Here is a 12,683-nt window from a genome sequence, read left to right on the forward strand (position 1 = left end):
GTGAGATCCCATCTTTAAAGAAAAAATTAGTTGAGTGTGGTGGTGCATGCCTGTGGTCCCAGCTACTAGGGAGACAGGTGGCAGGATTGCTCGAGCATGGGAAGTCAAGGCTACAGTGAGCTGAGACTACACCACTGCACTCTAGCCTAGGGGACAGAGCCAGAGAGCAAGACTCTGTCTCCAAAAAAGAAAAGAGGGAAATTCTAGAGGTAGAAGCAACAGGCAACAGGCATAGTGACAGCATTTGAGAGGTCAAGGGTGACCCCAGATCTCTGCCTTCTACAACAGAAAGAATGTGGTGCCTTGTGAATTAGGTGCCCATAAGACATGCCAGGAAATATTTCCCTAGGCAGGTGGACAGAAGGATCTGGTGCCAGAGTGGAGTTGTGAGCTGGAAAGAGGATGATGATATTCATCCTAACAAGTGGTTTCAGGCGGCAAGGGAGTAGAGATCAGCTAGGGAGCATGAGCAGAGTAAAAACAAACAGACCTGGTGGGGCGCAGTGGTTCACGCCTGTAATCCCAGCACTTTGGGAGGCCAATGTGGGCAGATTACAAGGTCAGGAGTTTGAGACCAGCCTGACCAACATGGTGAAACCCCATCTCTACCAAAAATACAAAAAATTAGCTGGGCATGGTGCACACCTGTAATCTCAGCTACTCAGGAGACTGAGGCTGGAGAATCGCTTGAACCCGCGAGGCGGAGGTTGCAGTGAGCTGAGATCGCGCCACTGCACTCCAGCCTGGGGCGACAGAGCGACACTCCATCTCAAAAAAAAAAAAAAAAAAAAAAAGCAGACCCAGAGGAACTTTGAGAGACAGGAACAATGAAAGAACAGGCAGAAAAGAGGAATCCTTAGAGAAGACCCAGAGTACGGTAGCAGAAAACTAGAGAGAGTAGATAGGAGACACTTTGAGAATGAGAATAGTGCCTGCAGATTCCTGAAAGGCTAAGGAAAATAGGCTAAGAAATAGCTCCCAGAGAATGTCTCCAATGTGCCCTGTCGGGAATAATGTTAGGGAAATACAGGGCTTTACCATAATACCTAGTGAAGGGGGCTGACAAATAAATTTAAAGAAAACATATTGGACCAGGTGAGGTGGCTCATGCCTGAAATCTCAGCACTTTGGCAGGCTGAGGACAGGAGTTGGAGAACAGCCTGGACAACATAGCAAGACCCTGTCTCTACAAAAATGAAAAATAAAGAAGACATATTAAGATAATACATAGCACTTCCATGTATAAGAGAAAGAAAAATGTGACAAAGAACAAAAGATTTTCTTTTACACAATCTCACCTTCTCTAACTAGAAATTAAATATGCAAATATGAGATAGCAAAATACATTTTTCTGATTGGCAAGGATTGGACTATACAGCTGATTAAAAGACCTAGAAAGAAAACTCAGCACATTATTTTGGCTTGAGATTTGTTCAGGACAGCATGATGCCCTATGCTTATATCAATATTTACTGTAACATAATTTACACATACCCTCCCAGTGTGCAAAGGAGAAAGTTTTCCAAAGGTAATGCATAAGTACAACAGCAGAAAAATCATGTCTTATGCCTTATTGGAAGCTAAATTGACATGTTCTGTCTTCATGTAATTCTTTAGTTAAACCCTATCAGTACAAAAGGGTTCTTGCTAGTATTACAAAGATAGCACAGCACTCATAAGATTTTTTTGATATAATTGCTTTATAAACTTATGCTGTCCTAAGAAACAGTAATAACCAGCAATGTATGAAAATGATACCATAAGGAATATTGAATATTGCATCTATTACTGTCTATTGCAGCTGTTTCCTTACTTAAATCATATTCATTCACAAAAATTCATATGGAGAAGTGAATAAGACACAGAGATATTTCAGGGTGATTCCAATTTCATGTCTCTTACAGGACAAGAGGGAATAAAATCAGTGCTTTTATCAAAACATTTTCAGGCTGGTACACGTTTACTTTGTCACTGTTTGGGGGGAACAACAGGGAATAATCTGAATCAGATAAAAACAGAACACTGATCTTCAGTTCATTTCTGCATTTCAAGTCCTCCTATAGCATTCAATGTTTTCTGTGAAGGAAAATGTTGAGAAGGTGTTAAAAATTTTAATTGGTCTCTAAAAGACTAAGGTGATATGTTGTCCAGTAGAATGCATGCCATCTGTCTTATTCACTGCTATGTCCTCAGGATCTAACACATTTTCTGATACACATAAGATGCTCAATAAATATCTGTGGAATGAAAACTGTCCTGTGGAATGGGAAAGTATTCAGGTGGCCAAAAGAAAAAGGCCTAAAAGAGAATGATATGTTTTGTAAACTTACAGTTGAGACATTTTTATATACTGCTTTGTGGGACTTAAGTTAAAAGATCAGCTAATGATTTCGCAATGAGTAAAAACTATTATTCAATCAGTCCAGGACGGAGGGAAGAGAGAAAAAAATATCAGTCCAGTATCCTACTGGAGGGATTAGCTTTTATATTTACCTTACATAAATTAATGTTTTTATGTCCCACTCTTCTCCATTCTGAGATTTTTTAGTTAAGGTTATGTTGTTCTCTTGATATCAAAATTCATTTTGTTGATTACTGTTAACTCATTCTACATTTAGCAAATAAAAATAATAATTCAGTGGTCAGTGATCTTTCAGAATATGTCACCTCTATATTGACTACTAACTGAGCTCGAGAGTGTATTTTCTTGGTAAAATATGCTTGTATCATAGGTTCAGATGAGTGGTCACTGCAACCTGAAGTTTGCTTTATATGTTTATTAAACAGAAGTTTAAAAATTAAGAAAAACACTTAAACAATTTAGGTAAAATTTCCAGTTTCTATTATTTGCTAATCATTTTATCTTAGTTGATCTTAAAATGTGGGAATCTGAACATTGATTTAAGAAAAACTTCACATTTTCAACAGCTCATTTTGCACATGGGCAAGTCTGACTTATTTTCTACAGATGGCACATAATTTATAATGAATCCAGGAAATTTAGCTTTTTTCAAGCTCCAATATTATCAAGTCTACATATAATTTATTTTTAACTTTCAAATGTCCTATTATACAACAAAGTATGTTTCTATACAACAAAGTATATTTTTCCATATTTGGGAAAATAGATGATCCTACCCTTCAAGAGAGGATGCCCCGTGTCCTCCTCACTCCTAATTCCAAACTGCAACATACATTTAGAACAAGCAGAGTATAATACAATACAGATCACTGAAAAAGGAGGCATTCAAAGAGAACAGACTCAATCCCACAGAGAAAGAGAAAATGGGGACTGAAGAGAAGGAGGTATACACTATTGATAATCTCACAAGAGAACACCATCATCTAAGAAAGCCAGACCATGAGCCGGGTGCTATGGCGCGTGCCTGTAATCCCAGGACTTTGGCAGACTGAGGCAGGAGGATCACTTGAGCCCAGAAGATGGAGGCTGCAGTGAGCTGTGACCACAACACTGAACTCCTGTGTGGTCAACACAGTGAGATCCTGTCTCAAAAAAAAAAAAAAAAAGAAAGGACAGGGAAAGAAAGACTGTTCCCTACTAGGGGCTTTGTAAGAGGCATCCCATTTTAGATAAACAAATGAATAAGCAACTGTTTCTCTGCATGATTCACCTCCCAGGTATAACTCTGCCAACTAGAAGAGAAACTGTTGGCTCTGAGAAGGAAGATGTGACACAGATTTCAAAAAAAAATCAGCTAAAGGGGCTTTTGAGATCCCAGTGTTTCCTGCTGAGTTGGCAACAGGAGTATTAATATCCACTTAGGAATATGTTGATCACAAGAATTAAGAACACAAATCACAATCCACCTACAAAATAATAAAACTACAATAAGCAAAGATAATTTACGGTCTTTTGATGTAAGGTCCTGGAATCTAATACCCTTTGCCTAAAATTAGGACAGAAATGTCGTTTTTTTACAATTTTAGATGCTAGCGCATTTTGCATTTCTTACCTCATTGCACTTGCTTATTCTCCTTGCAACAATAAGCTGGATCATTCCTCGTTTATTGCCTTCAGTAGACATAGACCTTCTTAGGGTTTCCATGGCATCTTGGTTTGTCTTGCCCAACAGGGATTCTCCATTTACTGCTATCAGTTGATCATTCACCCGAAGCCTTCCATCCTGGGAAGAAAACAGGTAAAAATAAGTGCTATTAAATAGACTGCTATAAAAGAAGTAGCTTTTCCTTTAGTTAATAAATAAAATAAAAACAAAGCAAAAAAAAAAAAGTGGGGAGCTTTAATCCTAATGGATTATGCCCAATTGAACACTGGCATAATAACGTCTAAGCAGCTATTGTAGCCTGTGTCTATTTCAATCATTTATACATTTGTAAATCAAGTCATTATCATAATCTGTTTACCAAAATAGCATACTAATTCAAAGGACACAAAGTGATTACTTTCTTGCTTCCAGAAACACCCATAGAGGTTATTTAGAAACCAAGACATGTAAAAGCTCAAGGCTATTAGACAGTTGCAGAGAACTGTCCCCTTAACAAATGGCCAGGAAATTTTCTCTAGGCTGAGAAATAGAGTAAGTGACCCACAAACAAGGGAGGGGAGGGGAAAGATTAAAGTCTACTATACGCCCATTCTGTGCCAGGACCTATGCCAAGTCTTTGCACAGATTAACTTCATTTAACTAGCATGCCAATGGGTTGTATGTTCTGTGAGAGAAAAAATGAAGGGTTGAAGTTATGGACTCCATCCCCACATGACACATCACTGAGCTATCTCCTAGTTGTTTGATTGTGAATGTGGGTACTATGAAGAAATGAGAAAACTTCTGTTAACTGTATATGTTTTCAAAATAGGAACAGGGTTGAAATTAAAATTTTTATTAATAGGCATACGCATGGTAAAGTTGACACTCACTTTAGATGCTGCTCCTCCATTAATAATGGACTTGACAAAGATTCCCAAATCTGCGTGGTTCTCTTTTGACCGGGTACCTTTGACACTGACACCAAGGCCGGCAGATCCTGAATCATTAAGTGGGACTTCAAACGTCAGAAATTCCCTGGTGCCATCAGGTGTGAGAACAATATCCTCATCTTCTGCTTTCTAATAGGGAACAAAATTGCACAGCACATTATATTCCAATGTTTCTTTCTCAAAGTTATTTTTAAAGACTGCTAATGAGCAGTTCCTTAATCACAAGAGGCAAAATATTTCCACCAAGGTTCCAGAGCAAGATTCATGAAAACACTACATCTGCACCCACTCCAGAAGATTCCTGGAACCAGCTGTTAATATTTTTATGTAGCAATTATTCAATATTGAACAAAACTTAAATCAGATTTGAGAAAGATAGAGGGAAAATGTAGTGGAAGGACTAAAGACTAGTAGATTTCTAGAGTTCGGGATTTTTTTGGTCTAATTATATATTCTAAACGACAAGAAAAACAGTAACAACAGGAGTAAAAATAAATAAATATAATTCATTTATCTCCCTTTTTATGAGGAAATTCTGAAGCTATCAATATATTTAATGTTCACTAATGGTGTTTATTCACAAAAAAATAACAAATCCTGATCATACAAAATCAGCAGGAAAAAGGTATCTGGGTTCAGAGAGCCTCTAAAGAATTCTAACGTCAACATCTGTGAGACAAAGTAGAGATATACAACATCACAGAAAACTTTTCCACAATATTGTAGCATACATAATATAGCTGGTAAATATTATTCAGGTAATCTTGTTTAATTAGTTATATATCAAGATTTAACTTCATAGTCACCAAGTATAGAAGACAAGGAAGACTTTTAAAATAAAAAACATTTAGTAGATACAAATTATTGTTCACCTCCCTTAAAACAGAGGAAGAAATGAAAGCTTAATGTAGAACTGAATAAAATGCATTAAGATGACAGTCTATCATTAAGAAAGGCTACACTCAAGAAGAGGAAGCACTCAGCCTTCTGAGCTCCTCCTCCTCAGCAATCCCCATGACCAAGATTTCCACCATCTCTATACTGGTCATGTCCAAATCAGTAAGGCCAGGACTCTTGTTCAAGCACAAACTCTTGCTCCAACCACAGAACAGACATGTGGCACAGGCTCTTCATGTAAAAACTGAATGGCACATCTAGTTCTACAACCTATTTCTCCTCCTCTTTTCCCACGTTGGAAATATTTCTCCAGCATCTGTTTAGTCATTCAAGCTTGACTTATCAAATTATAATTGAAGAATAAGAAATATAATGGTACACAGATATGTAGGAATATATACTTTAAACAGATTGTGCTTTTACAGAATGTTCAATAACACAAAAAAAGTAGGTGACTGCATCCTACCAAATTTTTGAAATGTCCTAATAAGAATAAAAATCAACCCAAGGAATTTGGAATTCAAGGAAATTTGGAATGCAAGGAATTTGGGGCATAAACATGCAATCTCAGTTGTCTCAATTAGATAAAATACATTTTGAGAGTACACTATCTTTAAGTGAATTTTTTAGATCATCATAAAATAAGCAATATGCTATTTATAAATCTTTAGACCCACAGTAATGTGATGTTTCTAATTTACAAATATGTAAAGTTAACACTTTATGGTGGGACATCTTTGTGCTATCTCAAAGGATGGCCTGATAGTTTTTAAAGACAAGGAACACTTCAATTACAATAAACTTGCTAATGGGTTAAAAAAAAATTAAAACTTATGTAAAGAAGAACTCAAAATAAGAACCTGAAAAAATACAGGGTAATAGTCATGTTAACTATGCAAAGTAAATACATTTATGATCAAAGTCCAAATAAAGCCTTAAGCCTGCTCATTATAAAAACTAGATTTAAAATATTCCCAGGCTGGGTGCGGTGGCTCACGCCTGTAATCCCAGCACTTTGGGAGGCCGAGGCAGGCAGATCATGAGGTCAGGAGATGAAGACCATCTTGGCTAACATGGTGAAACCCTGTCGCTACTAAAAATACAAAAAATTAGCCGGGCGTGGTGGCAGGTGCCTGTAGTCCCAGCTACTCGTGAGGCTGAGGCAGAAGAATGGTGTGAACCCAAGAGGTGGAGCTTGCAGTGAGCGGAGACCACTGCACTGCACTCCAGCCTGGGCAACAGAGCAAGACTCTGTCTCATAACAAAAAAAAAAATAATAAAAAAATAAAATATTCCCAGAGAACAATTTTAGCTCAAATAAAACCAATGTATTATGGGCAAAAAAAGATCAAATATATCAAATACTTTGATACAAAAGTATCTTTATATACATGCTTTGCACTATAAACATGAATATTCAATACACTTTTTATTTTGGTCTATGTGGCTCAAAACAAGTGTTTTGTTGTTTGTTTTTTTGAGACAGTCTCACTCTGTCACCCAAGCTGGAATGCAGTGGTATAATCACCACTCACTACACCTTTGACCTCCCCAGGCACAGGTGATCCTCCCACTGCAGCCTCCAGAGTAGCTGAGACTACAGGCGCATGTCATCAAACCAGGCGAATTTTTGTATTTCTTTAGAGATGGGGTTTCACCATGTTGGCCAGGCTGGTTTCAGACTCCTGGGCTCAAGCAATCCGCCCACTTTGGCTTCCCAAAGTACTGGACTTACGTACCCAGCCCCTTGAAACATTTACAGAGTACAAAATAATGACTGTGTGTGAATGAACTGCACTACCTCAATATAAAATGTTACAAGAATATAAAGTACGATAAATTTTGATGTTTAAAATACAAAACAACATCAACACACACCATAGTTCCCCTTGACTTTAAATTTGGAGGTTACTGAAATAAAAAATTATTCTGTCAATCAGTACTTATAAGCCTGGAAAAGCTACATTTGAAAAAAAGGAAAACATGAATATTCTTTCTATGGACACATCTAAGTCTCATCATTCACTATGCTTACTTGCTTCAACTCTGGAAGGTTCTTAACTGTTACTTTCTGATTTGAATCTTCAGTTGTCTTTTTAGTGTTTACTGAGTTTTACATTTCCGTAACATTTTACCAAGGCTCACAATTCTCATATTTTTCCTACTTGAAAGATCAGGATAAGGAGCTGACTGCATATATGAAGAAAAATTTTAATCAAGTTGCAATATTTTCTGACTGCCGAACTCTGAACCTGTTTTAAAAAAGAGCATATTCTCCAGGGGATAGTTTCATTTATTATAACAACTGCAGAATGGGAATAATCTTTTTCAGCTTTCTTATCAAGTCTTAAGTCATTATTATCACTAAGAACATTGACGTGAAACATTGCACGTTTCACGTGATATTCTGTTATTAATTCATTTGGCTTTTGACATAGACAGAAATTAATGCCAGCTTTTAGAACTTAGTTCTCTGGCAGAAAAATGTTTTTAAAAATTTTGCTCTTCAAAAATCATTTGAAATGCTATATTACTGAGAACGTTTATAAAGTCAGATAGTATAGGTATCTCCATATTCTCATGTAAAGTAGAAACTTTCTATCATCTTGTTATTCCATCCATATTCTGCACCTTATCACTGTTTCTCGAATTAAGATCTTTCTACAGAAACGCAAAAAAAGCTTTTTTCTTTAACTCGCTCCTCATGTCATCTGTGCACAGTCATTTCACTCAAGCACATCTCCCTCACGCACATACATGCATGTATACCTCAAGTGATTGTTTTCAGCAATAAAGCCTGTCAGTTCTTCCTTTGCCCATTTCTCCATTACCATTTGTTGTCTTTAAATGCCCAGAACAAAAGGGCACCTTTGCTAAGGAACCTGCTGAATGGGTATTGTGAAAGCTACTTACTATCCCACCCTCCAGAGAACAGCAGAAAAGATGTACATTTCTATCTGCAGTGAGACAGAGAATCACAAGTGGGCACCATCATGGCCCCTTTTTCCTTCTTCCCCAAATAACAGTCCAAAAAAATTGAGAATAGAGCTGGCCTATAGGCCTGAATCCACAGTTTATCTGCAGGAAAGGTGTTATCTATGAAAAAGGAAATAAGAGTTGATTGTGTCAAGCAGCAGAAAAACAATCATGGGAAGGGTAATCTCTGAGCTGCAACAAACGAAAATTTGGATGAGAATGTACAAAATATTGTGAAGAGAGGCAAAAGAAACATGGTCTGTGCACAAATGATAGAAGACCATAAAATTATAGGAGTGAGTTCAATAGCCGATTTTCAGCTTTGTAACAAAATATGTGAATCAGCAAAAGTTTTATCACTCTCTCAAGATCTGCCCTTATCTACAGAATTATCTTTTTTTTTTTTTTAAGACAGGGTCTTGCTCTGTCATCCAGGCTGGAGTGCAGTGGCATGATCATAGCTCTCCATAACCTTGAACTCCTGGACTCAAGCGATTCTCCTCCCTCAGCCTCCCAAGTAGCTAGCTGGGACCCCAGGGCACACCACCAAGCCTGACTTTTTCTCTTTTTTGTAGAGACAGGGTCTTGCTATGTTGCCCATGTTGGTCTCAAACTCCTAGGCTCAAGCAATCCTCCCACCTCGGCCTCCCAATATGCTGGGATTATAAGCAAGAGCCACCATGCCCAGCTGAGTTATTAGCAAATAGCTAGTAAATTAATGCACAAATCCCTAGTAAATTAATAACAAAAAGATAAGCAGTCTGCATCAAACAGGAAAAGGATGTAAACAAGCCATTCACTGAAGAAAGATGAGCGAACCAATAAATAAACCTCCAAGTACAAGGTTCAATCTTACTCGCAAATCAATCAAAGGTTATCAAATTGCTCCATATATTTTCTTTAAATTAATGATATCCAACAAATACTGCTATGCCATAGAACATTTAAAAATAAATAAAAATAATGATATTTAATACTGTAGAAGGTGTGGTGAAATGGGCATGTTCTTGCACTGCTGGTGAATGTAAAAAAATGGTACAATATTTATGGAAACCAATTTGACAATGCTTATCTAAACCTTCTACAATTTGCCTTTTTCGTAAGCTAGAAATATTACTTTTAGTGATATGGCCCACAAAAATAGTTGTGATCATGTACCAAGATTTAACTGTGAGGATATTGTTTTAATTACGATAGCTAAAAATTGACATGTATGACAGTAAGTTAGGAAAATTAAGATATACCTACACAATGGAACGCCATTCAGCTAATAAAGTGTCTTAGCAAAACATTATGTAAGACAAGAAAGTATTCGTGACTAAGAAATTGAGTTTTACCCTTTGGACTTTCATAACTTCCAGTACACCCATCAAAAACCTCCACAACATATTTTTATGAATTAATGTCTGCCTTCAAAGATCACTAGAAGTTTCTCAAGGTAGGAATTTATGTCAGTCTTCACTCGTGCCTGGGGCATGACATTTACTAACAACAATAGGATATGTGGCTGGGACATGATACATATTAAATAGGTAGACAAGAACATCTTTTTATTTATTTATTTTTTCTGAGATGGAGTCTCGCTCTGTTGCCCAGGCTGAAGTGCAGTGGTATGATCTTAACTCACTGCAGTCTCACTTCCCAGGTTCAAGCAATTGTCCTGCCTCAGCCTCCCAAGCAATTGGGACTACAGGTGTATGCCACTATACCTGGCTAATTTTTATATTTTTAGTAGAGACAGGGTTTCGCCATTTTGGTCAGGCTGGTCTCAAACTCCTGACCTCAGGTGACCCGCCTGCCTTGGCCTCCCAAAGTGCTGGGATGACAGGCATGAGCCACCACGCCAGACCAAGAAAATCATTTAAAAAAATATATTATCTTTGGCTAGGCTCACAGACAGAAATATAAAATATATATATATATATATATTAAAATGATGATACTGAAGTCACAGAATTATAAGTGATTTTAATTTTCTTCTACACATGACTGAATTTTCTACAGTTGATATGCATTATCTTTACAATACAAAAAATCCATTGTATACATTTCTTTAATTCTGCTTCCTCTAAAAGCACTGCATGGGGGAGGGGAAATTAGTAGAGGGTTATACAGATGGTCCACAACTTACAATGTTTCGACTTAATGATTTTTCCACTTTTGATGGTGCCCATGAAACCATTCTGTTGTTCACTTTCAGTACAGTATCCCAGAAATTAGATAAGATATTCAACACTTTATTGTAAAATAACTTTGTGTTAATTATTTTGCCCAACTGAAGGCTAAGGTAAACCTTCTGAGCACATGAGGTAGGCTAGGCTGGGTTACAGCGTTGTAGATTGGGAGAATAACTGCATTTTCATCATAACAATATTTTCAACATACAGTGGGTTTACTGACAAATTTATGGGGAAGTAACCCCATCATAAATTGAGGGGCACCTGTATATGATGGGCAGGGGCTGCTGCTGGGGACAAAGATGGGCTATGAATGAGCACCTTAGGACAGCTCTAAAAAAACAACCATGCCATGACAGCAGACCATCATAGCGTCATGGAGAACAGAAATTTTCACAGACATTAGAGAGAGAATATACTTATTAAACAAACAGAGATTCAATAATATGCAGGTAGGTATCTGAGACAATATGAACAACCATTTATATTTTTAACTAACAGAAGGATTTTTTAAATGGAGAAATTATCATGGCTCTTAAATTTAAGAACCATGATAAACCTCTTAATAAAAGAATAACCCTCCAATCAGACTCCAAAATTTCCTTAAGTTCCCCATTTTAATTTAACCCATATGTGAGATGAACATTTCTGTATGTTATTTGTGCTGATATTATAAAGTTCATTATTCTTATAAGTAAAGTTCAGATGTCATATCTGGCTTTATAATGCTCTTTTCTAATTCGAATGGTAGATGCCAAATACATTTTGAAAGACTTTTAAATTTTTTGCTTGGTAAAATAATGCTGAGGAAAAAACGTTTTGCACAATTATTAATCTCTAATGTTAACCCCCAAAATACTCACCCAATCAAAGAAACATCAGACAAACTCAAATTGAGGGACATTCTCAAAGTAATCTGCCCCTTCAAAAATTAAAAATTTGCTTGGAGTAATTTGTTCTTGAGAAAATATTAACAAACATAATAGGTTAAAGGAGATTAACGAGCCATGAGAACTAAGTGTCATACATGATCCTGAATTGGAAACAGGACCAAATTCTATTCATACTTGTAATTCATTCATTCTCTCATTCATTTATGATATAAAGAACATTAATTGGGACAACTGATAATACAATCAATTTAATCATTTTTGTAACTATAACACAGTTACATAAGAAAATGTCCTCCTTCTGGCCAGGCGCAGTGGCTCACGCCTGTAATCCCAGCACTTTGGGAGGCTGAGGCGGGCAGATCACGAGGTCAGGAGATCAAGACCATCATGGCCAACATGGTGAAACCCCGTCTCTGCTAAAAATACAAAAATTAGCTGTGTGTGTTGGCACATGCCTGTAATCCCAGCTACTCGGCAGGCTGAGGCAGGAGAATCACTTGAACCAGGGAGGCAGAGATTGCAGTGATGCGAGATAGCACCACTGCACTCCAGCCTGAGCAACAGAATGAGATTCTGTCTTAAAAAAAAAAAAAGAAAAAGAAAAAAGAACGAAAATGTCCTCCTTCTTAGGATAAATACACTCAAGTACTCAGGGATAAAGAGAAAATATGTCTATAATTAATCACAAAAATATTATATGGGGGCCAGACACAGTGGCTCACGCCTGTAACCCCAGCACTTTGGGAGGCCGAGGCAGGAGGATCACTTGAGGTCAGGAGT

The 12,683-nt window shown here is 37.2% G+C and overlaps 1 protein-coding gene across 31 annotated transcripts in view; it reads right to left on the minus strand.

The window, feature by feature from the left end:
- The window catches only part of PARD3 (par-3 family cell polarity regulator), a 712,145-nt gene that overhangs the window by 243,413 nt on the left and 456,049 nt on the right, over positions 1-12,683 (minus strand). For all 31 annotated transcript variants that reach the window (XM_063638016.1, XM_063638015.1, XM_055275119.2 and 28 more), the window contains 2 exons: positions 4,901-5,089; positions 3,975-4,145 (listed from right to left, as the gene is read on the minus strand). In XM_063638016.1, the coding sequence (XP_063494086.1) occupies positions 3,975-4,145; positions 4,901-5,089 (360 nt within the window). The remainder of the gene's footprint in view (positions 1-3,974; positions 4,146-4,900; positions 5,090-12,683) is intronic.

The sequence above is a fragment of the Symphalangus syndactylus genome, chromosome 4, assembly GCF_028878055.3.
Source record: "Symphalangus syndactylus isolate Jambi chromosome 4, NHGRI_mSymSyn1-v2.1_pri, whole genome shotgun sequence".
Taxonomy (NCBI): Eukaryota; Metazoa; Chordata; class Mammalia; order Primates; family Hylobatidae; genus Symphalangus; species Symphalangus syndactylus.